This window comes from Uloborus diversus, chromosome 4 (genome assembly GCF_026930045.1).
Source record: "Uloborus diversus isolate 005 chromosome 4, Udiv.v.3.1, whole genome shotgun sequence".
In the NCBI taxonomy this organism is placed as follows: Eukaryota; Metazoa; Arthropoda; class Arachnida; order Araneae; family Uloboridae; genus Uloborus; species Uloborus diversus.
The window spans coordinates 104289538-104316341 of NC_072734.1; the positions used below are offsets into that span (position 1 = coordinate 104289538).

General features: G+C 32.2%; 1 protein-coding gene across 1 annotated transcript; it reads left to right on the top strand.

Annotated features, from left to right (window-relative positions):
* Positions 1-1554: 1554 nt before the first annotated feature.
* On the top strand, positions 1555-26804 carry LOC129220746 (DNA-binding transcriptional regulator BolA-like). Its single transcript, XM_054855175.1, has 7 exons — positions 1555-1695; positions 15282-15361; positions 15438-15482; positions 19630-19681; positions 23383-23447; positions 26280-26348; positions 26793-26804. Exons 1-7 carry the CDS (start codon positions 1665-1667, stop codon positions 26802-26804), a joined length of 354 nt encoding a protein of 117 aa, XP_054711150.1. The 5' UTR covers positions 1555-1664.

Here is a 26804-nt window from a genome sequence, read left to right on the forward strand (position 1 = left end):
AGGCTAACTTGGAAATTAGGAAAAACTACTACTTTAGTAGGGTCGTGGGCACTTGGAATAGCTTACCAGAAGAGGCGGTAATGAGCAAGAGGGTGGATAGTTTTAAGAGGGCTATGATCTTCATTGGGGACTAATTAATTGACTATTACCAGCCTAGCTAGACCCAGAGCCTGTTGCTGGTCATCACATTTGTATTTGTATTCCTTAAATATCTCTAATTATCTTAAATATCATCTCGGGTTGTGTTTGATGAGCGCCGGTAGTTCATCGGTTAAAAAATTGACGTCACCTCCAATGCTTTAGCATTAGCTGAAGTCACTAGCTGTCACATGATCGATTAATCGGTCGCTACCGGTTGAGCTCATCAATAATTTTTAGAGGGTATGTTCACATTGGGTAACTGCCTAACTGCGGTTAACCAGTTATTAACCAGGAGCGTTCTGATAGAGCTACCGGTTAATGAAAACTAAGGTCCCTATATATATCGGCTCTAATGAAAACTAGAGCCGCTATATAGATGAACCGAGGCATCAGCTTAAGTTTAGCTATTTTGAATCAGATTTTTCATTGTTGCGGAGCTAGGGTTACCACAGCAAATTTTTGCGTTTCCCCAAATTTGCCGTAAATAGTATTTTATTTAATGAATAATTCACGTGCAGCTAATAATCGCTCGCAATGAGCAATCACCAAAAGCGATAACTCGCCAGGAAAAACAACCACTCAAACAAGCGCTCCGATCCAAAATGGCTGATGTTAAGCTGATGCATCGGCTCGTATATATAGGGGCCTTAATGAAACGAGCTGATGTGTGCATCACATGACTTCCTTTTACTCCGATGTAATGTCATTTTCCCATTACTGGCAATTTTAATGTGATTCAATAGTTTACTCTCTAAATATCACCAACAGTGGCCAAATTAAAACAGATTTTTTAAAAAAATCGCCAAATTTGTCGCCAAGTTGACGACAAAACTTGCGACCAAAAGTCTGGCGATATATTGCCAAGCGTCCGCCAAATTATAACAGAACTTGAATTTACATCGAAATTAACAGTGATTTCCTCCCAAAAAGGGGCAAAAGACCCCCTTAGAAATATCCGAATGCAACCAAAAGGGAAGGTGCACAACTAGACCCCACTAGGAGTCTACGTACCAAATTTCAACTTTCTAGGACACACCGTTTTTGAGTTATGCGAGATACATACGCACATACATACGTTCATACGGACGTCACGAGAAAATTCGTTGTTATTAAATCGGGGGTTGTCAAAATGGATATTTCGGGTGTCTGTACGTTCCTAGGCATATATCCACGTGTGATCGGGCAGAAAAAAAAAACTCAACATTCATTCGGGGGTGAGAATAATGGAAATTAAGGTCGATTTTGGAGTGAAAATTTTTTCGCGAATACAATACTTCCTTTTTTGTAAAAGGAAGTAAAAATAAACAATGATAACATCTCAAGACGTCATCGAATCAACCAACATGTGCAACCGGTAGATCTTTGCGAACATACCCAGACTGATTGATTAAACTGTAACTGTAACTACGCTGATAGAGTTTGGTTTTGTTTACATACGAAGGTTTAAATTGACTGCTTTATTTCGATTTTGAACTGTTTTATATTTAAAAAAAAATCAAGGTTGTTTCTTAAATATATGTAATATGAATATTTGCCGCTACTTAAAGTTTTCCGGTTTGTATTTATGCACTGTTTTGTGCATTAAACCTAAGTTTTATCAATACATCCATAAGTTACATCAATTTATCAATACATTCATAAGTTAAATCAATCAGTGTCGTCCTTTTTGGAGAATGGCAATGGCGGTTCGTGGGAGGGGGCGCGAGCCCCCTCACTTTTTTCAGACAATAATTTACATACTTTTTATTTATTTTCCTTTTTTTTTGGTGCGTGCGTGCTTGAAACTAAAAAAAAAAAAAAGGAATATATGTGGGAGGGAAATGGGGAGGGGGGTGTCCAGGAAATATAATATATTTTTTTGATATTACTTTGTCGCATTTTCCACCTGAAATGAAATGATTTCTCCTAAAATTCTCAACTTTTCCTTTAAGAAGGAATTTAAAATTTGCATTTTAAATTGTCAATAGTTACAGCTAGTTGACCCCCCCCCCCTCGCCGCCCCGTATTATTTCTTTCTCTAATTTTTTGAGTTTTTCTGAAAATAAAAGTCTCTCAGAATCCTCTCCCCCCCCCCCCTCCCACCAAAAACATTACGAAACAGCTCAACTTTTATTTCCAGATTCTCAATTTCTTAATCTTTCTAGGGAAAGTCTCTGAATACCTTACAACATCGCAATTGCATTTGAAAATTGCTTAAAATTGATTTTCCAGAGCTTTAGTTTCAAGAGATTGCTGTCCCTAACGTTACCAATTATGGTCCTACTATCTCGTTTTTAAGCCTTCATTTTCATTAAAGATTCAGGCAAGTCCCCCAAACCGCCTTCCTTTAATATCATCAAAACATAGGTTTTTTTAAACAGCGACTTCCGAAAAGCTTAAGTGGAATAGTCTCTGCTCCTCATCAGGGTTGTTTGGTTTAAACCATGTTGGTTTAAACCAATTGGTTTAAAAAAAAAACATGCGGTATTTTTAAAAAATGTTTTTTTTTTTTTTTAAAGCCAAAAAAAAAAAAAAAAAATCCATTTTACACGTTTACATTGATTTTCTCCCACACATATTGAAAAATGTAAAATTCCATTTATGCTAAGTTCCTAGCTAAGTTGCAGAGATAAATACTAAAATTGCAAAGTTGCTTCTTCAAAATGTATTACAAGCTTTAATCGAAAAAAATATCAATATATTTTTTATTTCATATATGTGCCATAAATTAGATTTCAGTCAACTTCCATCATTATGCTTAATTTGCATGATTAGTAAGATTTACTAAGGATGGAATCTTTTATTGTTGATTCAATTTACAATATTGCTCACTCCTGTTGCAGGGGTGTGACATTTTTGCCCATTTATTTGCACTTTCCTGGAATTTTAACTTTGACTTGTAAGGTAATCAACAGTCTAATTTAATTGTTTGCACCTAAAAATTAAGATTTGCTCTGCAGGTGAACAAACACAATATTTTTTGAATCAAATTTTTAAAAAAAAGTTTATGCTTCAAATATATAACGTTTTTGGCAAAAAAATTTTTTTCTTGAAATATAATTTGCTACACATTTATTTGTTCTAAAGAGTTTGCATTTAATATTTTTTAATCTTCAATGCTGGATGCAACATGTACTATGCCAGTAAATAAGCTGTAATTTAAGCCATGTTACGCCAATTTTTGTATTTTTGATTTGGTTCTTTGTTTTAGCGATAGTCGATATCTTTTCCAAGTCTTTCCAAAATAAGAACGGAGTTGAATATAGAGCAGCACTTTTTTTTAAAACTTTGTCAATACAACAGCAATCAATTTTTTAACTGTTCAATCATGTACTGTCGTACATTTTGCTTTACTTCAATATTTGCCACATTGTGTATATAAAAATCATCATTATGTAAGATCAGAAATAAAAAATATGAAAATTGTTCTTTTGAAAAGATTATGCTTAAAAATATAACTTTTACCTTTATTCGATAATTATTCATATTATGTTGGTTTTATAAAGTTTTTTTCTTGGATCTTCGTTATATTTTATCTTAACCCGCATCACAACCACTTCTTGAAGTATTTTGTATCATAAAGGGTCTATATATACATGCATAGGGTTAATCAAGCCAAACATTTCAATCATTATTTCCCCGCAGAAAGCTATTTTAAATATTTAATTTAGTTACAAGATTTTGTTCTTATCTCTTTAATTAATCAAGAAATTAGGTATAATGTAACTATTGAATAACTGTTAATTACATGGAACCTTAATTACCTTCAAAAAATTAATTGTTTTTCTCGCAAATAGTATTTAAAGCAAAAAAAAACCGGTATAGACTAAAAAAACCTGGTTTAAACAAAAAAAAAAAAAACCGGTTTTTTGGTTTTTTTGAAAAAAAAAAAAACGTTTTTTTTACAAACTCTGCTCCTCATATTACTATAGAGTACCACATAAGTTTTTAGGACTGCAATTTTGAAAAGAATTCCAGGGGAGAGCGTCAGTACCCCCTTTCGTAAAAATCTTGAAAGTTTATCTACAATTGCTTTTTCGGAACTGCAATTTCGAAAAATTGGAGGGGGGAGGAGGAATTGGTTTGTATTTATTTTTCAAAAAAAAGATCGGCGAGAGTCACGAAGCTCCATCCCTTAGCATAAGGTCAATAAATATGGTCTAAAACTGCATTTTAAGCTTTGATTTTTGCAAATTTCCCCGGAGTCCTCTGTACTGTTCTTTCCCCTAACATCACCAAAAGACAGTCTAAAATTGCGTTTTTAAAACTACTAAAAGTTTCAACATTGACAGATTTGATGAACAAATCAAATTGATGAGATTTTTTTTTCCTATTGTGCCCCTCTCCACCCTAAAAACTATTTTCTAGCTGCGCCACTGCTATGTGTTGTGTTGTGTGTACATGAGTGCATATATTGTCAAAATATTGTTTTTTTAATTCAAAATTTTTTTTCCCATTGTTACACAGAAATTATTACTTGTTTTAAGTTGCTGCTCATGTAGTTTTACAGAAAATGTATATATATTAGAATATTAATAATTTGAAGAAAATAAAGAGTTTAATGTTTTTTTTCTTTGTCTGCAGAAAAATTCTACATATGGCCCATGTAATATGAAAAAATGTGCACTCGCATGAGAATCACTCAGAATTTTTTTTACTACCTAGTTTCTTAATTTATTTATTTTTCCTTTTTAAAAATTTAGCTTATCTATTTTTATCTAATTTATTTTAAAGTGAATACTGAGAGGTATTTTCATCTTTGTTAAAGGGTTTTAATTTATAATTTTTACATATTTTCCCAATATTTTTGCACTTTTGTAAATTGGTCGTGCTTAAAATAAAATTAATTTTACTCATTCAAAATAATTAGATATTAAAAGATTAAACATAATATTACTATTAAAAAGATTAGATTAATATTGCTTTTTAAAATTTATTTATTATGAAAAGCCTCTCCTGCAGCCCCTTATTGGTCCTGCAGGGGGAGACATACTGCAGAACCAGAAAGTGTACTGGGTATAAACGTGAGATAAGTTATATTTTGTAGCTTGTCCCTTGTTTAGAAAGGATTTAACTTAATTTAACACAAATAACTATTTTGAGAAAATTTAAATGTTAAAAGAATAATAATTTTTTTTTTTTCAAAACCCGACAGGGGTGGGGGAGGGGGTGCATGCACCCATGATTTGGCCCCCTCACCTTTTCAAGGCAGGAGCCGCCACTGGGGAATGGTGAACATTTATTTTATTGGACATCCACATCATTGCATAAAAATAATGAATCACATATATAAAATAATTTTTTAAGTCAATTTAATGCAACTGATATTGATTATGAGAACGTCCAAGAATCTTTTATGATAGGTTTTCAATTGTGTATGATATGTTTAAATTTACAGCGATGGGCTTTTTACACCTGTAAATCTGCCATTGCTGAGATGCCAGTACCCTGAAGTTAAAAGCGAAGAATCCAAAAATCACTGTCCCCATCCTGCTAGATAGATAAATTGTACTAACTGTTTTGATAGTGATACATGAATGTGTTATATTATGAAAACATTATGGTGTATAAAAAATCTTTAGTTTTTTAAAATAACTAATCAGGGTTGTTTGGTTTAAACCAAGTGTTTTTTTTTTCTTTTTTTTAAAAAAAAGTCCATATGATTTTTTTCAAAAATATTTTTTTCCTTTTGAAAAAATTTATTGTTTTCTCAAATTCATAAATTTCCCCAAGTTCATAAATTTTACATATTATTGCTAAGAGTAAAATCTAATTAATGCAAAGTAACTAGCAAAGCTTTATAGATAAATTACAGATTTAATAAATTTAGAAACTTATATTTTTTAAGGTAATGCAAGTTTTTTAAATAGTTTTTATTTTGTTCTTTCTTTTTTTAAATCTATGAAGCTTTCCTATTAGGTACATAAATATATGGAAGACCAACTAAATTTTTCTAAAATTACATGGAAAAAAATCCAAGTAACTCTTTTATTATTTTAATTATCATTCGTTTTCAGTCTTTTGCATTTCAAAATAGTCCAAAAAGCATATTTAAACCAAAACTTTATATACTACCTAATTTGCTTGATTACTTAAGATTTATTGAAATAGATTATGTACCATATTAAAGGTATGGATAGTGTAAAAATATCTTAACACTGGCATATTAAAATGACAAGAGAGAATAAATAATTAAAGAAGTCCAAGAACACTTAGAGTAGGCATAAAATTGCGCTTACACCTGCACACCTTTTGCATCCCCGATAGATAATGCAATCTGAGCAAGAAAAGAAAATGTATGAAAGGAACTAATGTCATATACCCCACCCTTGGCGACTTTTTCCTGAGTGATGACGACATGTGTCATACATCGTTCTTAGCGATGCTTTTTTAGCGCCAACAGGAACAATTCAGATAAAAAAGCATGATCAAAGCACTTCAGAAGACAATATATATAAAACAACATAAAACCACAGCAAAAAACATTACGAATATTTGCTTCAAAAATACCAGAAACAAGAAAGTTGTTGTACACAGAGAAAAATTACTAGTAGGTATTTAAAATGCTTAAATTAACAAATTACTATCACAGCTCACCAAAGAAATATGTACCAATAGAAATAAAAGCTATTTTCCAACATGCATTTCGTCGAACGAAAACAATTCTCTTACTCTTCTAAAAAGAGCAAAACGATTCAATATGCGATGTTTAAAGCAGAAAACATGCCCAAAATATAACTATTTCAGCCAAAAAAAAAACGCTTAGTTATTCAAATTTTGATGTATGAAAAGTAAAAATGTCCCGACAGAACATCCAAAACATAAACAATACAAAAATACCATACATTAATTTGCTATGTAAAAATGCTTTCAAAAACCACTTCAACTCACTTTTATTGTTTAACATTACTTTAAAACAATAATTAAAAATGTTTTTCAAATATTTTCCCCTCTCGTTTTTTACTATACTAGACACTGTAGTTTCAGAAAAACCATATGTGTCAGCTAGTATTCCTTGGCTTTCTTTCTTTTCAATTAATTTTAATATTTCATACTTTTTATCAATCTCATGTTCAATAACTTTCTTTTTGAAGCCATTTTATGTAAAACTTATGACACAAAGAGCAACAAGCTGGACTCGCCTAGTTCATAAAGGCAGCTGAAACTGTCCTATTTCTTATTTCCTTGCACCAGAAATAAGTAACTTTACTCTTTAGCACAATTCCAGTGTTGCTACAAAATATTGCAACTGGAAGAAAAAACTTTGTAATTTTCTACTGATACCTCTTTTCCTGGAACAGAGACTTCAAAAGGCTATCTCAAATGGAACAACATGAGAAAAACAAATTTAAGGAATACAGAGCAGCATAAGCTTTATGCTGCTGTTTCATCTAGTTGGTAAAATGCTGGTCTGGCATTAAAGCATTAAAATTATTCTTGGAAAGCTATAAAAAAAATATATATATAAAATAAAAATAATAATAAAATTAATTAATTTGTTTATTAAAAAAAAAGTGGTCAACTTACAAAGGGTCTTTTACAATACTCCAAACCAAATTTGGTGTACATTAATGGTCAAGATAGAGAGGTGGTCAAGTTACAGTGGTTTTCCTTCATTATATAAGATAGGACTAATTCTGTTCCCTACAGACGTGGTCAACATAGGCAGGTGGTCAACTTACAAGGGTGGTAACTTTACAGGTTTTACTGGACCTCGATGTCTTCAAAATTAATGTAGGACATAGTAGTCCAGTCAATAGATACATTTTACCTTGCAAAAAATGGGGTCAAAGATTTTATTTTTTTAATTTGTACATATTGGTGCAGACATGGAAAAACCAAGTTATCCAACACGAAAGACCCCGGGAGAACTTTTGGGGGCCGAAAAACCACAAAAATGTATGACTTTTTTTGTTTTTTCCAAAATATCTCCGAAATGGTTCAACTTAGAAAAAAGTTTTAAATGTAAAGTTTAAAGAACATAAAATTTCCTACAACTTTTGCATTTACAACTTTTTTGTAGCACAAATAACAAGCTTGCTATAGCTCTTTGAAAATAGGCAGTTTTCCTCCACTCCGAAAAAAAAAAAGCTTTCGCACCGAAAGCAAGGCGTCATAACTATTAAAACTTGAATAGAAACTTTAGTTTCAGAGAGTTTATTGACCGTTAGAGCAGTGGCGGATCATCGCATAGGCGCATGAGGCGCGTGCTGGGGCCTCCAGCAAAGCAGGGGGCCTCGGAGCCACCAAGTGTCACATCCCGAGAACCAAAATTTTTTGTTCTGAGGATTTGCCATCGAGAGTCATAATTTTGAGAGGAAAATGCTCAAAACTCATGGAAATTGACAGATAGTCACGGATTTTAGGCGCGGGCTGATTGCTCCCAATAGGGCCCCAGCGTCTAAAAAGTGGCCCCAGATCCCAGTTCTTTCGTTTGGATTTTTCCAGGAGAGAAAATTTGGATATTAAAAAAAAGTATGTTTTTTTTTTTTTTTTTTGTATTACGAGGTTCAAAGTTTCAAAATATATTTGTTACTTTCCTCCGGAATGCTTTATCAAAACAAGCAGCATATTTCGTGCTCTATAATCAAGCGAGAAGTGTCTTTTCTTTAACTTATTGTACCGTAACTGCTTCTGCTGATGTCAAATGCAGGTTCAGCGAAATGGGTGGTCAAGGTGGATTGCGCGGAGCGTCAAATCAGGGGGAGCCAAAAGAAAGTCGGATTCTAAGTTTCCTAAATTATGTATTACTTTTTTTCGTTCCCTTAAGGGGTCTAAGGACCTTTAATCTTCAGAATTTTCGATTTTCTGGAAAAAATATGTTATGCATAATTTTATTCTGAACAATTTGATACCTTATTTATTACCATACGCCAAAAACTTTTCGAGTTATTGTAAAAATGCGTAAACTTTCCCCGTAGAGATTTATGTTAACAGCAGCTGTTTAAAAGCCTCTTTTTCTCAGGTGCCGATTTCTTCGGTTTTCTCGTTTTGCGCGCATGATATTTCACAAGGTTTCTTAGATATCTCCGTAAAACTTTTCATGCATGTTTGTCTGATACATCTTAACGATCTGAACCTAAATTTCAACTAAAAAATTAAAGTTAATATAAATTGGGGGTAAAATATAATAAATATTGGGTAATAATAAATATTGGGTAAAAAAATATTTAAAAATAAATATTTTTTTACCCAAAATTTTGGAAATTTTCGATATTAACTTACCAAATTTCAAAAAAAAAAATAAATAAATAATTTAAAAAAATAAATAAATTTAGGTTCAGGTTATAAATATAAACAAGATAAACATACATTAAAAGTTTTATGGACATATATAAAAAACTTTCTGAGATATCATGCGCGCAAAACGAGAAAACCGAAGAAACAGGCACCTGAGAAAAAGAGGCTAAAACAGCTACTGTTAACATAAATCTCTATGGGGAAAGTTTAGGCATTTTTACAATACCTCGAAGAGTTTTTGGCGTATAGTAATAAATAAGGTATCAAATTGTTCAGAATTAAACTGTGCATAACATATATTTTTTCCAGAAAATCGAAAATTTTGAAGTTTAAAGGTCCTTAGACCCCTTAATATTTTCTGTTTGGAAAATATTCAGAAAAATTTAGTTGTTTTACTTTTCAAATTATATATTCTAATTTGAACTTCTTTGATGAATTCAGTTCTCGGTTGTCTGGATAAAAGAAAAGTTTCTGTAAATCGAGAGAGAAAAGTCAGGGGAACAACACAAACGAATCTTTGACCTTCAGCGAATTCAGCTCCTTCTGGGCAACTTAGGCCCTGCACTTGCACGGTTTTATTATTGCGGGAGGGGTAGATCCGAGAACTCGCACTTCTTTGTTCAACAAGTCCCCAGGAAAGTGGGGGTGTTAAGATAAGACGTAACAAAGGGCTTAAGGCTGTAAACTAATGGGGAAGCAGAAGCATTACCATTGCTCCAGTTTCACGTCAGTATTCTAATGTATGACAAAACCAGGGGGTTTTGACCTTGGGAAAATGACCGCGACTGCCGTTTTCCTCTCTTTATACTCGTACATTTCAATCCAATCAGTTTAGAGTTATCTTGTTGTCTTGTCACAATGTTTAACCTCTTTCTAGTTTAATGGGAAAAGCAGCCTTTTCCCTTATAAAAAAAAAAGACTGGAATTTAGGTGAGCAATCAAACTCCCTCCCCCCCTTTTTTTTTTTTGTAGTGCCTTAGTTAGCAGTTTAGTTATAAGTTTAAAAACAGAATAGTTTTGAAAGAGCCGAAGCGTATTTCTTTTTGATGCACTGCTCCTACGCATCATTTTTTACGATGCCGGAATTTTTCCTGCTATCGATATAAACTATTCGCCCTGCCTATGTAAGCAGGGAAACCCGTTTTTTTTTTTTTTTTTTTTTTTTTTGCTTAGCGAGTTATCCATAAAAAATAGTGAAGTAAATTTTTATTATTTCTTTTCAATTGTTGCGTAAGGTGTTTGTATATCATATTAACCAAGATACAGTGTTCCTTGATTAGAAGACATGAATTTACGTAACAGAAGTTGCTTATATTCGTAACTGTTTTTTCTTCGTTTCTGAGCTGACGTAATTGTGTTGCTTTGGTTAAACTGATACCGAGTTAAACTTAGATTCACAAATTTTAAGTTTTTTTTTTTTTTTTTTCATTTTCCAGAAATAATTAGAAATGAACAAAAAAAAAAAAAAATCTCAAATGAAGGAAATTATTCTGGAAATATTTAAAGAGCGTATTTCTGAGAAGAGAGCAGGGTCATTCCTTGTGCAGTGTGATCCAAAATTTGAGAAAATTTTCCCCACATTTTTGTATTTCTTTGAAATTTGGCTCATCGATTGTATTCTTCAAGGTAATCAAAAGTTCAAATTTTTATCTCTTTTATTTTTTTAAATTTTTATTTATAAGACTCAGATTTTTAGAAAAACCTTTTTTTTATGAATGCTTGAACATAAAATGGACGATAACTCAGCACCAAATATAGATAAAAAAGATTTGGTAAAAAACATTTTAAAGTACATGAGTTGCTGTTTAATATGATATGCAACGATTAATTTTATAAAAAATTTCATTTTTAAAAAGTGAAATTTAAATTTTTCAGAAAACATAATGATTTTTTTTTTTTTTTTAATCTCAAAATATTTGTGTATTTTATCTTCGTTTGTGCAAAATTTCAAGTTGGATCTCAATGGGATCATATTTTTATGAATTTTTGAATAAAATTTGACTTAAGAAATAATGATATTTTTCAGATTCTATTTAGTTAAATATGAGGTACTCTTACTGGTGATGGTCTAGCAAGTAGTAATTAAACATGACTATGCTTGAAATGAGCTGGCATGAACCTGTAGATTAGTACGAACTCCTCCTCGCCGCACCACCGCTTTTAATATTTTTTTAAAAACTCCTTTCAAAATGTAAAAATAAAATAAAATAAATAAAACAAAAGGAATAGTAAACTTATTAAAAGTTGCTAAATGTTCTTCCTTAAAACAAGACGAAGTCACTAACATATTTATTTTCGTGAAAATTACCACTCGCTAAAATTAATGCTTTTACAGTATTACAAATTTATACTTGAAACTATTATTTTTGAAGTCCCCTGCACATTTTTGCCCCCTAACAATAGCAAAGAAAGTCTTAAAATGTGTTTTGAAAACTACATGTTTCAAAATTTTTCTGGGGGAGAGCCCCCAGACCTCCCTTTTCCATCAAATCAAAGGTTTTTTTTTCTTTTTCTTTCCTTTTTTTTTGTAAAAGTGCCTCCCCCCCTCTAAAAATTTTTTTCTAGTTGCGCCACTGAATTACACTTGCATTGAAAAACAGCGTGAAAAAGCTGGGATTTTGCTAGATGCCGGAGACTGGAGCTTTGATCTCCTCCCCTGCACTGGCTAAATTACGCAAAAATATAGAAAGGCAAAATTTTTCACTAATGTTTTTTTTCTTTGTCAGAAATGTCGTTTTTTCCCTTTTAAATAAGTATGTAACTACCTCCTTCCCCTTCAAATCTTGTTGATTCAAAGAACAAAAAAAAAAAAAAAAAAAAAAAAATTATGATTTTCTGCATTGTTTATATTAGTAAACTATATCAATTTTGTTTTGTCAAGGGCCTCCGGATCAGGTTGCGCCTGGGGCCTCACAATCCCATGATCCGCCACTGCGTTAGAGTAGTTTGAGTTTCTTGCTCCCCCCCCCCCCCCTGCTGGACACAGAGTAGCAATTCTGGCTGACAGATTAGTTCCCACTAGACTCCAAAAACAAACGATGTATTATGAAACTGAAATACATATATACACATTCATTTAAAGCACATACGACGATGCAATAATAAAAAAAACCCCTTCCCCACTGCTCACGAACTAACTTTTCTGATCTGACAGAGGTAGTCTTCATCAGACTCCAATAATAGATGATATATTGCTGTTTGTCACTGGATTACACAATATATACGTTCATTTGAGGGATATAATTCGTACATTCTAGTCTAATTATTGCAAACAGAGATGCGATTTTTAAATATTAATGTGAAGGAATGAATATTAGGCAGCTAATAAGCAAATAATCAAAATCAACACAGTCATGCATCCTATGCTCTGATACAATAATAATAATAAACCCTCCCCCACCGCTCACGAACTAATATTTCTAGTCTGACAGAGGTAGTCTTCAGTCAGTCTCCAATAACATATGATTTATATTGCAGTTTGTAATTGAATTACATAATCTTCTCATTCATTTAAAGCACATAATTCGTACCATCTATTCTATTACAAGCGAAAATGCAATATTCGAATATAAATGTGAATGAATAAATATTAGGGTGATAATAAGCAAACAATAGATATAATAATGCGTAAATAAAGGTACAATAGTAATACGTAATGAACATTTTGAAAAAATTCTGCAGAAACTGACTTTTTGAGGCATGAAAAACCCAAAAGAATTACCTTTCAAAATGAAAATCAAGATGTAGAAGCTTGATACAGATTAATTACAGACAGAATAATACAGATCTAAATTACAGAGAGATTCTTTCGACCTTAAAGCAAATAGAGAAAGGACAACAGAATACGCTGTGTATCTTCTTCGAAGCCGTTTTGAAGGTCCAGGTTCTCCCGGTTCAGAATCTGTAGGGGGTAGAAAGAAGCTGTGGTCCTTTAATTGTTCATCTCCTTGTTGCAATAATTCCAAAAGCTCCTGGAACAAATCATCTTCTTCAGCAGTCTCATCCAAAGATGAAATTTCTGCAACATTTTCACAATTTGTGCCACTGCAGTGTTTGCACGTGCTGGAGCATTTTAAACCTGCCTTGTGACAAGAACAGGCTCCAGTACAATTTTTCTTGCAGGTACAAGGCACAATCTTCAAAAGATTCTGAGTAACTGAATCTCTTTTCGTGTCAACATGCATTAGACCTTGCTTTCTGCGTTCCCAACCCCATTTCTCTGGTTCAATTATGTTGCCCAACCAACTTTGAATTTGGTGGTAGAACCAATATGAGTGATAACGTCCAGCATCCTCCCCCTCTCCCCGCACATTGGAGGTAGCCCTGCAAGATTTATCTTAGCCCTGTATACTTGTTTCATAAAAAGATTAAATTGCAAAGTATCCAAAGATAGGTTCAAATACTTTACGTCACCTGTGTATAATATTTGTAAAATGTTTTCTCCAGCTGCAGCTAAGGCATCATGATGACAGATTGGGTTCATAAATACTTCAATAGCTTCCTTAATTTCAAGAGTTTTTTTTTTTTAAACTATTTTGTACAACTTAATTTTGCTTTGGCCAAAGATTGCCGAAATCGTATCACACCCACTAAACGCATGGATGAAAAGAATATTGCTGGGGTCAAACTTAAAAGATATAGTGGGGAAAAAAACAAATCACAAGCATTCCCTCTTCCAGGTTTTAAAAAGAACAAGTTGCTGAAAGGATGTCCTAAAGCTGTCATCAGCACCAACAGATCTATATCCTCTCGCCCACTATAACAACCTTTTCAATTTCTTTTGCCTTTGAAAGAGCAGTAAGTAAGTCGGCATCATCTTGAGTCTGCCTGACTTCAATGCCACTCTTCGAAATATGTCTGAAGAAGTTGAATAAGACAATTCTTGTTGTTATAATTTGCCAGTAATCTTTCTTGAGGAATTTAGTTAACATGTTAGGTTCAACCATTACTTCAAGGGAAGAGATTGATTGCTCATTGATATAGCATTTGTGACAGGCAGTGTGAATTGTCACTTCTTTTAAGAACTTCAAAAAACGCTGATGTTCTTCCTTTTGCCGTTTTGCGCTGCATCTTTGAAGATTTTCTATTCCCTTCTCCTTCACAATCTTTATTTCGCATTCATGCAAACTGATTTCGCAAATAATAATTATAACAATTAAAAAAAAACATCTTGGTCAGGCGTAATCATTTCTAGAGAAAAAAATTGTAATACAGAACACACAAATTGATAAAACATACTCTCGCTCAAACCCTGAAGTGACCAACATGAGTAGCTATTGAGTCGATTCATCTCATTTGGAGAAAAAAAAAGAGGGGGGGATGGAATGGGAGTGTTTTGTTTAAGTTAAAGGGAACGGAGGCATTTACCCTCAACTGTGAAAGACAAATGATTTCCAAGGTCAGACTGCCGGTGTTTCTCCTTTTTTCCTCCGTTATCCGATGCGCTTTCACGCACTTCGCTGGGGGTTCAGAAAAAGTGTGACTTTCAAGAAGCTGTAACTCGCTTGCTTTTCATGCTACAAAAATGTTGTAATGACAAAAGTTGAAGGAAATTTAATCCCCTTTAACATTTGCATTGGAATTTTTTTTGTAATTTTAACCATTTTTGAGATATTTTGAAAATACTACAAAAGTCACAAATTTTTGGGGGTTTTCGGCCCCCAAAACTTCTCTCGAGGTCTTTCGTGTTGGATAACTTGGTTTTTCCATATTGGCTCTAGTATACACAAATTTAAAAAATAAAATCTTTGACCCCATTTTTTGTAAGGCAAGCCCGTTTTTTTCTACCTATTAACTGGACTATAGCTCGCAATATATCAAGAAATATTTGTCGGTAACATAATTCTTGCAATAGTTTTTTTTTTCACTGTTAGTGTATTAAATTTACTGTGTTAAGAAATGTTTTGTTCAAATAATTTCAGGCTCACAAAATTTGAGAGATTCTTTATGGAGCAGACTAAGTAGTTTGGGAAGCAGAGCTCATTTTTCAAGTGATGCTGAGGTATGCCTTTTTTTTTTTTTTTTGAATTATGCTTTCATAAAAACAACCACTAACTCATGTATTTGTTTATTTTCAGAGCTTTGTTGAAGCCATCAAGCAGAAGCTCATTAAAGCACTACAGGTACTTAAACTTAATTTTGTCTCATTTTTATAATTTTATTCAAAAGCAATAGCATTTAGTCATGTATCTATACACTATTATGTTCCAACCGAAACATAATAGTGTATCGAAACAATTGAACAATAAACCAAACAAGGATGGCATATAAGAACTTTGGAGACAGGAAATACATCAGTTAGGCTGATTCTTTGCTGTTCTCATTAGTTCTCAAACACCCCAATACTTGCCAGATATAGACATCTGTGTGGAAGATCCCAAGTGAACAAAGACCTTCACTTTTCCCGACACTGGCATATGAAATTTTTTAAGGTCTTGGTGGAAAATATATGGACGCACAAAGTTTATCTTATAATCATTCACCTATAACTGATAGATACATGTACCATATATCTAGGCTTGCCAGATTTCTGACATGTTCGACCGGGACACCCGTCCCCCCCCCCCCGTCCCCCCCAGCGTAGCAAGGATTCAAAAGGGCCCTGGTCGGTTTATAGAGTTATAGAGAGTTGACCATTCTTAATTCAATGAATAAATGGTTACTAATTATGAGCCTAAACCAGGGGTAATAAATAATACATGACACAAGCAGATACATTCAAACATTTCATTTCTTACAGATTAATATTTTAAAGTTACTTTAATTCGAAGAAAGACTTTCAATGAGAAATAAATATTTTGAACAGTATTTATGTCTTCTTTGCGTTGGTAAGGACGTTTTTGAAAGTCTTATTTGTTTGTAATCTTGTTTTAAAAATCCTTACAAGCTAAACTGATATTAATTTTACTGGTCAATGTTACAAATCTGTACCTCAGAGCCAGACTAACGTAAGTCCATAATCGCTAATTTACAGGAGAACAGAAAAACACTTGTCTGGCTCATGCAAAGGATAGGATGTGCGCTCTTTTAACACTGGTAAATAATTACAGAGGATATTTTTTTTTTGAATTACGTTTGCATGGCTTGATGTGGACTAGGGTTCTACATACAATGCAATAATAAATTGCAAATTTGGACTTACATCAGTCTGGCTTTGAGGTATCAAAATGACAGTTATTATTTTAAATAATCCTTCACACTTAATTATTTTTAAACTTTTTCGGTCATCTGTAATCAAATTCATCTTTTTCCGGGACGCGAAGTAAACCGGCCGGGACACCGGGATTTAGTCTGAAAACCTGGACTCTTGCAAGCCTACATTTATCATACCTTATACAGTGGCTCCCAAAAATGTTTGTACACTTTGAAATTTTTTAGTAAAACCAAAATAACTCGAAACTGAATTCAAATATGAAGTCCAATATTTTTTCACATCATTCCTTTATCATTCTAAATACAACCTATTGGTTTTTTCAAAATATTGACGGATCTTCTTTTTGAAATGGGTCAGAAAACGAAGATACAGATAAATAACATGCCACAAAAGTCATCGTACACACAAATATTTTCGAATAAATTCATGATTAAAATTATCATATGCGTTTTATTAATATTTTTGCATTGTGTTGACCCTTTTAAGTCATTTGGCTTTAATTTTTTGTTTATTTATTCCTTAATATTGTGCTTATTAGTGTAAAATGGTTGGTATTCGTAAAAAACCACAAACACCATTCAAAATTTGAATTTTTTCCCCACAGTAGTGGTAAATTGGTTTGAAATGTCTAAATTAGTTAATTTATTTGTTTGTATAGTAAAGTGCTTGATAAAATGCTTTAAAGAAAGGAATCAGACCGAAAACAAGATAAGAAAAGATCAACCGGCAAAGTTGACAAAGCGTGATCGGAGATTTAAAGTTAAAAAATTTATGATAAATACACATTTGAGTGCTGTAAACGTTTCTGCAGAGTTAAATGAAACATATTACATTTAATTTTCACCTAAAGTTGTTCGCCAAGTTCTCTGATTAGCTGGATTAAATGGGATCTCTTCCCGCAGAAATTTTCTTGGTCGTTTGAAAAACAGAAAGCTTACGCTTTTCATCGCAAAATCAATTATAAATAAGCTAAAAACGTTTTAGAATCATGTCTTACTTACAGATAAGAATTAATTCAACATTTTTGATTAAATTGTATAACTGTAAGTATAAGAAAAAATTAGGCACTTAATCTTAAGAACTTATTTGGATCAGTTAATCAGGATGGTGGAGGTGTTCTAGTGTGAGGGTGCATATCAGCATCAGGACTTGGTAGTTTGTAATTTCTTGATGAAATAATGAATCATGCTCTTCCTTTAAATATTTTAAAACTTTTTTTTTTTGAATCTTAGCCAAAAATTTGGTTATTGAAACAACTTTGTTTTTTATCAAGATTACGATAAGAAGCACACGGTTTTCAACATTTGCGTCTAGTGCCACGAAAATTGTTCTAAAGTTTAGAAAATACCCCCTAAATCTCCAGATTTTAACTTAATGTAATGTATTTAGAGATATCTGGAGGCTAGATTACGAAAATAGAGTTAGAAACAGTAAGACTCGAAGTGTGGTAGAACACTTACTCAGAAATTACTCAAAAAAAGAAAGAAAAAAATTAAATATATTCCCAGACGTTTAAAAGGTGTTATGAATACTGTATGATATTCTACTAATTAATAACTTAATCAAAAGCTAGATTATTCAGTAATATATAGACATTTTATAAAGTGTACAAAGACTTTTGTAAATTAAAATTTCTGGCACTTTTTGGTTTTTGATTTTTAAAAAATTAAGTTTTAATATTTTTTAAAAACTTTTCATGTAGTTTTGTTAAAAATTGATCATAGATCTTATAATTAAATACCTATTCCGAAATATTAATTCGAATTTGATTTGGGACTATTTCGTTGAAAGTCGTAGGTGTACGAAGACTTTTGGGAGCCACTGTATAAAAAGAAAAGGTTTTTAGCGTAAAATAGCAATTAAGATTGCATACACGTACTTTGGTGTTTCAAGAAACCCCTTTTTAAATACAAGGAGAGATTGCTTCCATAAACTCACGTATTTATACATTTAAAAAATAGGTTCATTGTAATCCAAAACATATGTCTGTAATATTTATTGCTATCTTATACTTTCTCATTGCTGTTTACTTTTTTTCAACAATTTCTTGCAGGTTTGCAAAAATAAATAAAACCTTGCATCATAATGCATCTCTTGTTTGCTGGTAAGAGGACTGCATAGGCACCCATATACAAAATTGTAAGGGGGGTGAGCTCAGATATTTTCCTCATGGTTTAGCAGTTTTTTCTTATAGAAACCGATTTTAGAACAAATTAGAGTTATTACAATTGGACATTTTTAATAACTTTTTCATTAATGGCTGGCAAAGAAATGTTTTTACATGTTTGCAAAGAAAAATTACTAAAAGCAAGAAAGTTCTAATATCTAATGGGGGGGGGGGGGCTTGTGCCCCCACTTGCCCTCCCATATGGACGCCCTTTGTTGACACAGTATAAAACTGAAATCCTAGAAGCGTTGCCATGGGAAAAGTATAAATAAAGAAATGTACAAATGCACAGTATTGTACATTAATTGCAACATTGCGATGTAAGCTTAGAGATGCATCACAATGTAGAAATTCCTTCATTGCCCAGCCCTAATAGCAAAGTTGCTAGATACCTCAGCATCCACTTGTGTGTGCTACAGTATCTTTACGTTCTATATGCTATTTTTTTTGTTTATCTACTTTACACTTTCGTTTTCTTTCTCTTTTTACATCAGTTACAACTTCTCATTAAACTCAGCAAGTTTTTTCGCTACAGCCCACCACTTTCCCACTTACATTGTCTAGTATGGCAACTAAACTATGTGTGCTGCATAATGTATTATTTTGTATAAATTATTGAAATTTACACCTGATGAATATAATTAACTAAGTGCTAAATAAACAATGCTCATTTAATTTGTATTTTCAAATTTTTTTTTTAAAAATATGAAATAAACTATGTTACATTGTTTACATGTCTTGATGAAAATAGTTTTTAAATTTGAACTTAGTCTGGAAAAGTATTTAGTGTTCATTTTTTTAATACCTCATTTTTTTTTGTTTTAGACTTATTTTTAAACATGACTGAAAAATGTTTAATTCATCAAGATTTGAATCAAACTTATACTTTTCAAACCGTTCAAACATTTATGTTACTTCCAAAACATAATGTAACGTTTATATTTTGCAGCCTCAGTATTTAGATGTTATAAATGAAAGTGGAGGTCATAATGTTCCTAAAGGTAAGTTTAACAATCCTTTTTGTGTTTTAAACAAAGATTCAGGGCCGGATTTGGAAGTGTGGAGGCCCCGGGGCAATGAAGGAGTGGAGGCCCCTAATCAGGGTTCGAAAAGATCATCATATTTCCGAAAATATCCGATACTTTGATATATATTCGAAGATTTTGATATATATGTATATATCCGATATTTTCGACACGTGAAAGTTAGGATATTTTGTAAAAATTTTATTGTGAGGGTCCCTTTGTTGTGGAGGCCCCGGGACAGTAGCCCCGCCTGCCCTCCCCTAAATCCGGCCCTGCAAAGATTTATTTGTTGCTGAAAAGCTTTTTAAAACAGACATTGATAAAGCTAAGTTTGCTTAAATCTGCTCTATATAATAGTAGTATTTGCTAGTCTCACATACATGTTGTGCTAAGTGCAAAAACTGTATCTGCAGTTTAGTTCAAAATGAGAAATTGCTATTTGATGTTTTGGGCCTCCATGTATTTGATTCAGATGCAACTTTTCCAGATTAAAAAATATGTATATTTCCTATTGAGAAATGACCATAAAACATTATATTTAGTTGAAATATGTGACAAAGAACCACTTGATGACTATAACTTGTTTTTGATAAGAAGTGTAGATATGAATTTTGTGCATAGCACAGGAGCATAGTTTGCAGATTATGACTGTTGTATTTTTGTTCATTCTTTATGACTTGTTTTAGATCACGACATACGCCTTCATTTCTTTAGTACTAAAAGTTTGTTCACTGTAATGTTTTTTGTACCTTAGCCCTGTCATTTATGAATTAGATGACATTAAAAAGTTTTTTCTGCCTTTTATCTCAACATTTGTGATTGTTTTTCATGGAGAAATACGGCATTTAGTACCAGACCAGCTCAATTCATGAATTTTCAGAAATAGCTTTTTTTCTTTTCATAATTTTACTACAACTTCTTTTTCTTTACTTTTTTTCAACATTATAAATTCTTTGTCTATACTAGCGGTAGGCAACCTAAATTGACTTTCTAAGTTTGGTGAACGCAAAGATCGACTGGTTGGGAGGAAGGAAGTGAATACACAATAGACTTAAACGGCTGTTTTGCACTCACGGTAAAGTAGAGACTACTGACTACAAATTGTAGGTTAACTCTTATTGAAATATACTTTGATATTTATTAAATAGTTGCTTTAAATTGCTAAAATAATGTTATATGAGCACTATTGACTCACATCAAATTATTTTCAAACTAGTATATTGCTTGTTTTAAAATTGATAGAATAATGACTGTAAATATCCCAGTGAATATCAAAAGCTTGTAAAGTTTTCAATTAACTATCAATTTCGACATGAAAAAAGGACAGACTCCAGGGATTATAGACTAAGACCTTACAAATCAGACTTTATCGCCTTGCTTGAACTTAATTTTGTTCCAGAAAATAATGTTTATCAATGGTACTCTGAAAACCAAGTCCAAAATATTGCCATGATCAACTGAAATTGGGCTTGAGATCGACCGATTAATTGTGATTGTGGGGCTGCCGACTGCTTGTCTATACTATCAAGACACAAAGCAATAATCAATTTTAAAACTATTTCAATCCATGGTTTTACTATATACCCTCTGTATCGACATTATTATGATAAATCATTTTTGATTGCACATAAAATAAATGTAAGAAACCTCATGAATTTAGTTGGAGTTCAAATGGAAATTTAAAATATAAAATAAGGCTCATTTACTTAAAACCAGATCAATCTAAATTATTTAAATCTGTAAATAACTAGACAATATACTACTCATTTAAAACAGAAAGCAAAAATGAAATCATTCTCTGAATGTTATTCGAAGAGAAAAATAAAACCTTAAGAAAAGGCAGAGTGTGAAATGTTTTTGTCTATCGGGTGATATTTTAAAAAATAGATTTAGCCAGTTTTGATACTAAATGCTTCAAATATAAGTAGGGTAACAGTACCAGTAACAGGCAAGGGTTCAGTAACAGACTGCTATAAGTTTGGATTAATGAGAATTTTAGGCTCCTAAAACTAATGTTGCTGTAGCCCATGAATATCATGCAACCATCTAGTGTTATCGGAGTGAATTTAATGAGCCAGTTGGTATTTACAAGGCAGTGGTGAAAGGTTATGAATAGCCACCACGATGTCAGCTGGTGTTTTATGTTCATTTAAATTTGATAAGGCTTTAGTTCTAAAAATAAAGAACTTTTGCACATTTTGAAGAGAAAAAAGGAATTTTGCCCATTACTCATCCTTTCCCCAACCTATCTGTTATTGGGTGTCATCAGAATTTTCGGTGTCTTTTACTGGTGGCCAGACCTTTTTTCGAAATTGAGCAAATAAAAATAGAATTAACTGATTCAGAGGATTCAGAAGCAGCCAAACGTTAAATGAGATGTAGTTGCATGAGAGAAAAATAGTTTAAAAAGTCTAAATACATTACAAGGCTCAGAAAATTGAGTTAGTCGAAAACAATGTCTTAAGCATGTCTGTTACTGGTGCTGTTACCCTAGTGTATTTGAAATTTTAAAATTTTATTTAGTTTTTCTATACGATCTCCATACTTGCTTTAACCAAAGAGAAAAACATTTTACGATCTCTTTTTCATTCATGGTCAAATGATAAAATTAATAATAAAAAATTCTAGTGTACTTTTCCAGGGGTTGATTTAGATGCAAATTGGGTCTGCTTTGTGACTTCTTCACAAAATTCTATACTGTAAAAGCCTTCACTTCACAAAATTTCCTATCTTAAAATTTGACCTTTCACAAAATTTCGTCTGTAAAAAGTTTTTTCATCACTTTTACACTCGGTCAGTTTTGTCTACAAGCAGAATATCAGTAAAAAAGTCCAAAAAAGTTCTTTTTTTCAAATTAAAAGAAAAAAAAATCACACATTTCTTTTTTTCTCACAATGCAGACCTAATGATAAAAACCTGGATCAATCTGTTTTCTGTTAAAAGTAGTCCACGAATGTCCTGGAATCAGTCAAGTGACCAAGTTAAGACAATTCCATTTTGATGAATCTAGCGGTGGAGAAGAGAATATATCAATTGAATTTTTGTGCACATGTTTTATGATGTTTCTTTGGCTTTAAGTTGAAAATAAGGGGAAACAACAAAAAGAAAATAAAATGTTCATTTCGTTCGGAAGAGTGAAAGCAAAATCATAAGCTCTGAGTTATGTTGTAAATAATATATCAATTAATTTTGTAGTGAGGATGTAGATCGAATATAGTTCAGATTAATAAAAAAATGTCTCATATACAAAACTGCTCCTAAATAATTAAGAGGCAGAAACGCACATCCGTAACGAACTACTAACCCTGAAAACTAGTAGATTCCACCAGTTCTGTCTTGAAACTGGATGTTAGCCTTTCCATATCATCAGTGATGAGGTTGAAGGTATGCCACTAGACACATTTTTTTACTTTTGGCAATTTTTAGTTTAATTATTTTATATTAGTCAGCTACCAAAATTTTCGCAGTTGGCGACATTGAACAACTTTAATTCCTAAGTTCTAGGGTCGTGCATGCATCCCCAATTACTTAAACCAATTTTTCTGTTGTCGCCAAGGTAGAAAGTAAACAAGTCTCCAAACCAAGTGACGTACCTTAAACAGAAACATGCAATCTTTAGCATTTTGAATTAAAATTTCATGTGCACCATTAATGTATTCTGAAATGTTCTCTTTCAGGGTCAGCTTCTCACATAAGAGTTATTGTGGTATCACCTTTATTCAATGACAAGAAATTAGTTCAGGTATGTTTACTTATTGAACACTAGCCACCTGTGGCGACCAGCTGGTTCGCCTTTTTACACCATTCGCCTTTTATGCAAACAGCCGCCTACGACGGCTGTTTGGCTTACTTATCATTCGCTTTTTTATGCGAGGGTTGCCGCCTTAGGCGGCTGCTTAAATAAAATTGGTGGCGATATTAATCAATCTATATCTATCTATATCAATATTTGAATAAAATAATTTCTAATCTGTCTCCAGTTCCGTCCTTTGGAATTTTTCTAAAGGAGGAGGAGGATGGACTCTCAATGTCAATTTTGTCGGAAAATGACACAAAGCTCTTGTTGTGGTGGTGGAGGGGGCTATTGACCCCCTGTTGAAGACAGACCCATTATTTAAGAAATTATTTCTTACTGTCCATTTACCAATGCTTTTGTTGAAGTAAAATGCACACAAATATTTGACCTAAAATATAGCCCAACGTCAAGAAATTTTTTTTTGGAAAAATAAAGAAATGAAATCCCTGTACGTAAAAAAAAAGTAAAGAAAAAGCAAACGATTTCAGTTTGATCATGTGATCTGACGTCATAAGATAAGTTCGGAACTCAGCTGGCAAGCGTACAACTCGAGTTGTGTTCTGCATTAAAAAATTTGTAAAAAAAAAAAAACTATTGCGTATTTTTAAAAACTTTTTTCTTCTGAAGGGAGCGAAATATTTTTACAAGCAAAAATTTTAGAGTTCAGGGTTCTATACTTTTCACAGGATGGGTTTCAAAAAAACTAAACCCAGGAAAAAATGCAAAATAAAGGTTTCTTCAAAAATTCATAAAATATACAAAAATTGCTTTATTTTTGAAATTTTTTCATTCGTCATATTTAAAATTAAATTTCCTACACTATGGTACAAAAAAATATTTGTCTGGTTTGATTTGTTTGGGGTCTGTGAAGTAAAAAGGACTAAAAAGTGCAAAAAAAAAAAAAAAAAAAAAAAAAAAAAAAAAAAACACACACACATAAAACATTAAATAATTTTTTTCTAATTAAAATATCAAAAATCCAAGCCCGAGGTGCACATCTTTGGCGAAAATTGCACCTGTATACCAAATTTCATCTTTCTATGTCTTACCGTTTTCTCAGGAAGTACGCGCCACACACACACGGACAAACATCTTATTTTATTATATGTAGCTGCTGTAGTTACTTTACGTGTTACTCTTAAATGCAGTGAATTAGTTGGAAAGAAATATTTGTGGTATTGTGTAGCTTTCACCAAAATTTTTTATGTGTGCACACTTTGTTTACATTTTTTTCTCAGTCGAGTGACCTAGGAACCTATTTAGGCAGTTAGTTTGTTTTGCCGATTTGTGCTTTTGTAGTTTGACAGTTTCCACTACAGCTGTGCGATTTAATAGCTTCCGTTGATTGAGATACAATCTTCTGATGTCAGCAATTTGAAAATTTGAACTCGGAGGTCATTGTATTTAATTCATTATAAGTAAAAAAATTTAATCCCTCTTTTTTTTTTCAAAATATATTGTTATATTGTACATTTGTAACAATGATAATGGTAAATTAATCACTCAAATAACATACATATTTTCAGTATAACAAAGCAAATTTTATATATTGAAACAACTTTCGCACCCAGCTAAAGCACTGCTTAGATGTAGGACAGAGTGTTGTACCATGGAACAGTTTTCATATTTTATTTTTAAGGTCAATAATTTAATTCAAATTTAAAATCTGAAAGTCACATTAAAATACCCCAACATATTTCTCTGCAATATAGTTTTTAAAACTCAGACAGTTTAAAATAAAATATTGCCAGCCATTTAAAGTAAGAGTTCCAAATTGTCCCGACATCCTATTGTAGCTTGAGATACATCCTGTTGTACTATGGAAAACTTCATGATTCTAAAAACAGCAATGTACTTGAACCAATTTTGCACCAAAAAACAAAAAGTATATTTTTTTCATTGTAATTAAATAAATCATGAATATTGAATTATTATCTAGCATGAAATGTGTGCTTAAAAGACTGCATCAGATTAGAACATTTTTCCATGTTCCTAAACATATCTTAATTATTAAGAACCATTCATATGTTCTACCTTTGGACGTGTCTTAAAGTACAATGTGTTTGACTGTCCCAAGGTACAATCACTACGTAGTTCAAGAAAAACCGAAATGGTGGTCAATCTAGATGCACTACTATCATTATTTTCTCATAACGGTGATAAATTGCAGCGCATCCAATCCTTTTCTGAGCACCATTTTCTATGCCCTAAATGTTCCTAATTTCTAATTTTCATCATCTTCTTTGGTATTCTCTAGAAGCAAGTGAATGATACAAGTAGAATGGAACCATTCTATCATATTTTCAATTTAATCCTTCAAGAGTTCGCTTGGGTGAGGTTTTTCAGCTTTAAAACTTTGAGGAAGACGATGAACACATTCAAGTTTTCTTTCCAGAACTTTTTTTTTCTTCTTCTAACAGTGTGACAGATGCTGCAATTTTTTCCTTAAAAATGTAATAATGTCAATGAATAAGTGCATAAGGTGAGATAAGAAGCATATTTAAGATGTAAAAAAGTAAATGTTTTATGATGTACCGAAACATAGACCTACATTTGTAAAATTAAATCTGTTTGGATGGAGTAGTTAAGTGTCATAATTGTTTTTTCAAGTAATTTCTGTCAAGTTCAATTAAATTATTTTGTGTCTGTTATCTCAATATTTAGAAGTTTAGAATGTATCATCTATCCTCAACTCTGTCTTTTATGGTCTAAAATAAATTAGACTAGTCAATTCTTTACGTCATTTTGATCATGAATTTTTTCATTTTGCTATTTTAGCGACACCGTCTTGTGAATGATGTTCTACAAGAGGAGCTTAAAACCCACATCCATGCTCTTTCTATCCAGGTATTTGATCTCCGGTTCAGTGATCTTATTTTAATCATGCATTTATAAAAATATGTTGTGCGATCTTGATTCTTTGATTTATTTTATCTTTTGAGTTTTTCTTTTAACTGTTTATAATTGAATGTTTTTAAAATAATCATTTGAACCTATTTAAAATGTAATTTCTGTAGAAGCAAGAAAAAAAAAAAGTACACAGGCACACACACACACAGTTTTATTAATTATGAAAGTAAAAAAAAAGAGAGGGAGGATAAATCATTAGATATACTTGATTTTTCTGACGTTTATACATTATTTTCGAGGGGTATGTAAAAGTGAAGTCTTTTACATTGATGTGCTTAGAGCTTGGAGCAAATTACAAAATAAAGGGCTAGTTTTGAATCTTTTTATTCTAAGCAAATGCTTGTTTTTATTGTTCTGCTTGATTGTTGAATTGTTTTTCAGTTTTATAATTGA

Excerpts from the sequence above, each read along its gene's own strand:
- LOC129220746 (XM_054855175.1), top strand. The coding sequence starts at position 1,665 with ATGAATATTTGCCGCTACTTAAAGTTTTCCG. Across the intron at positions 15,483-19,629 it reads AGCTCATTAAAGCACTACAG|CCTCAGTATTTAGATGTTAT; the intron begins GTACTTAAACTT and ends TATATTTTGCAG. Across the intron at positions 23,448-26,279 it reads ATGACAAGAAATTAGTTCAG|CGACACCGTCTTGTGAATGA; the intron begins GTATGTTTACTT and ends TTGCTATTTTAG.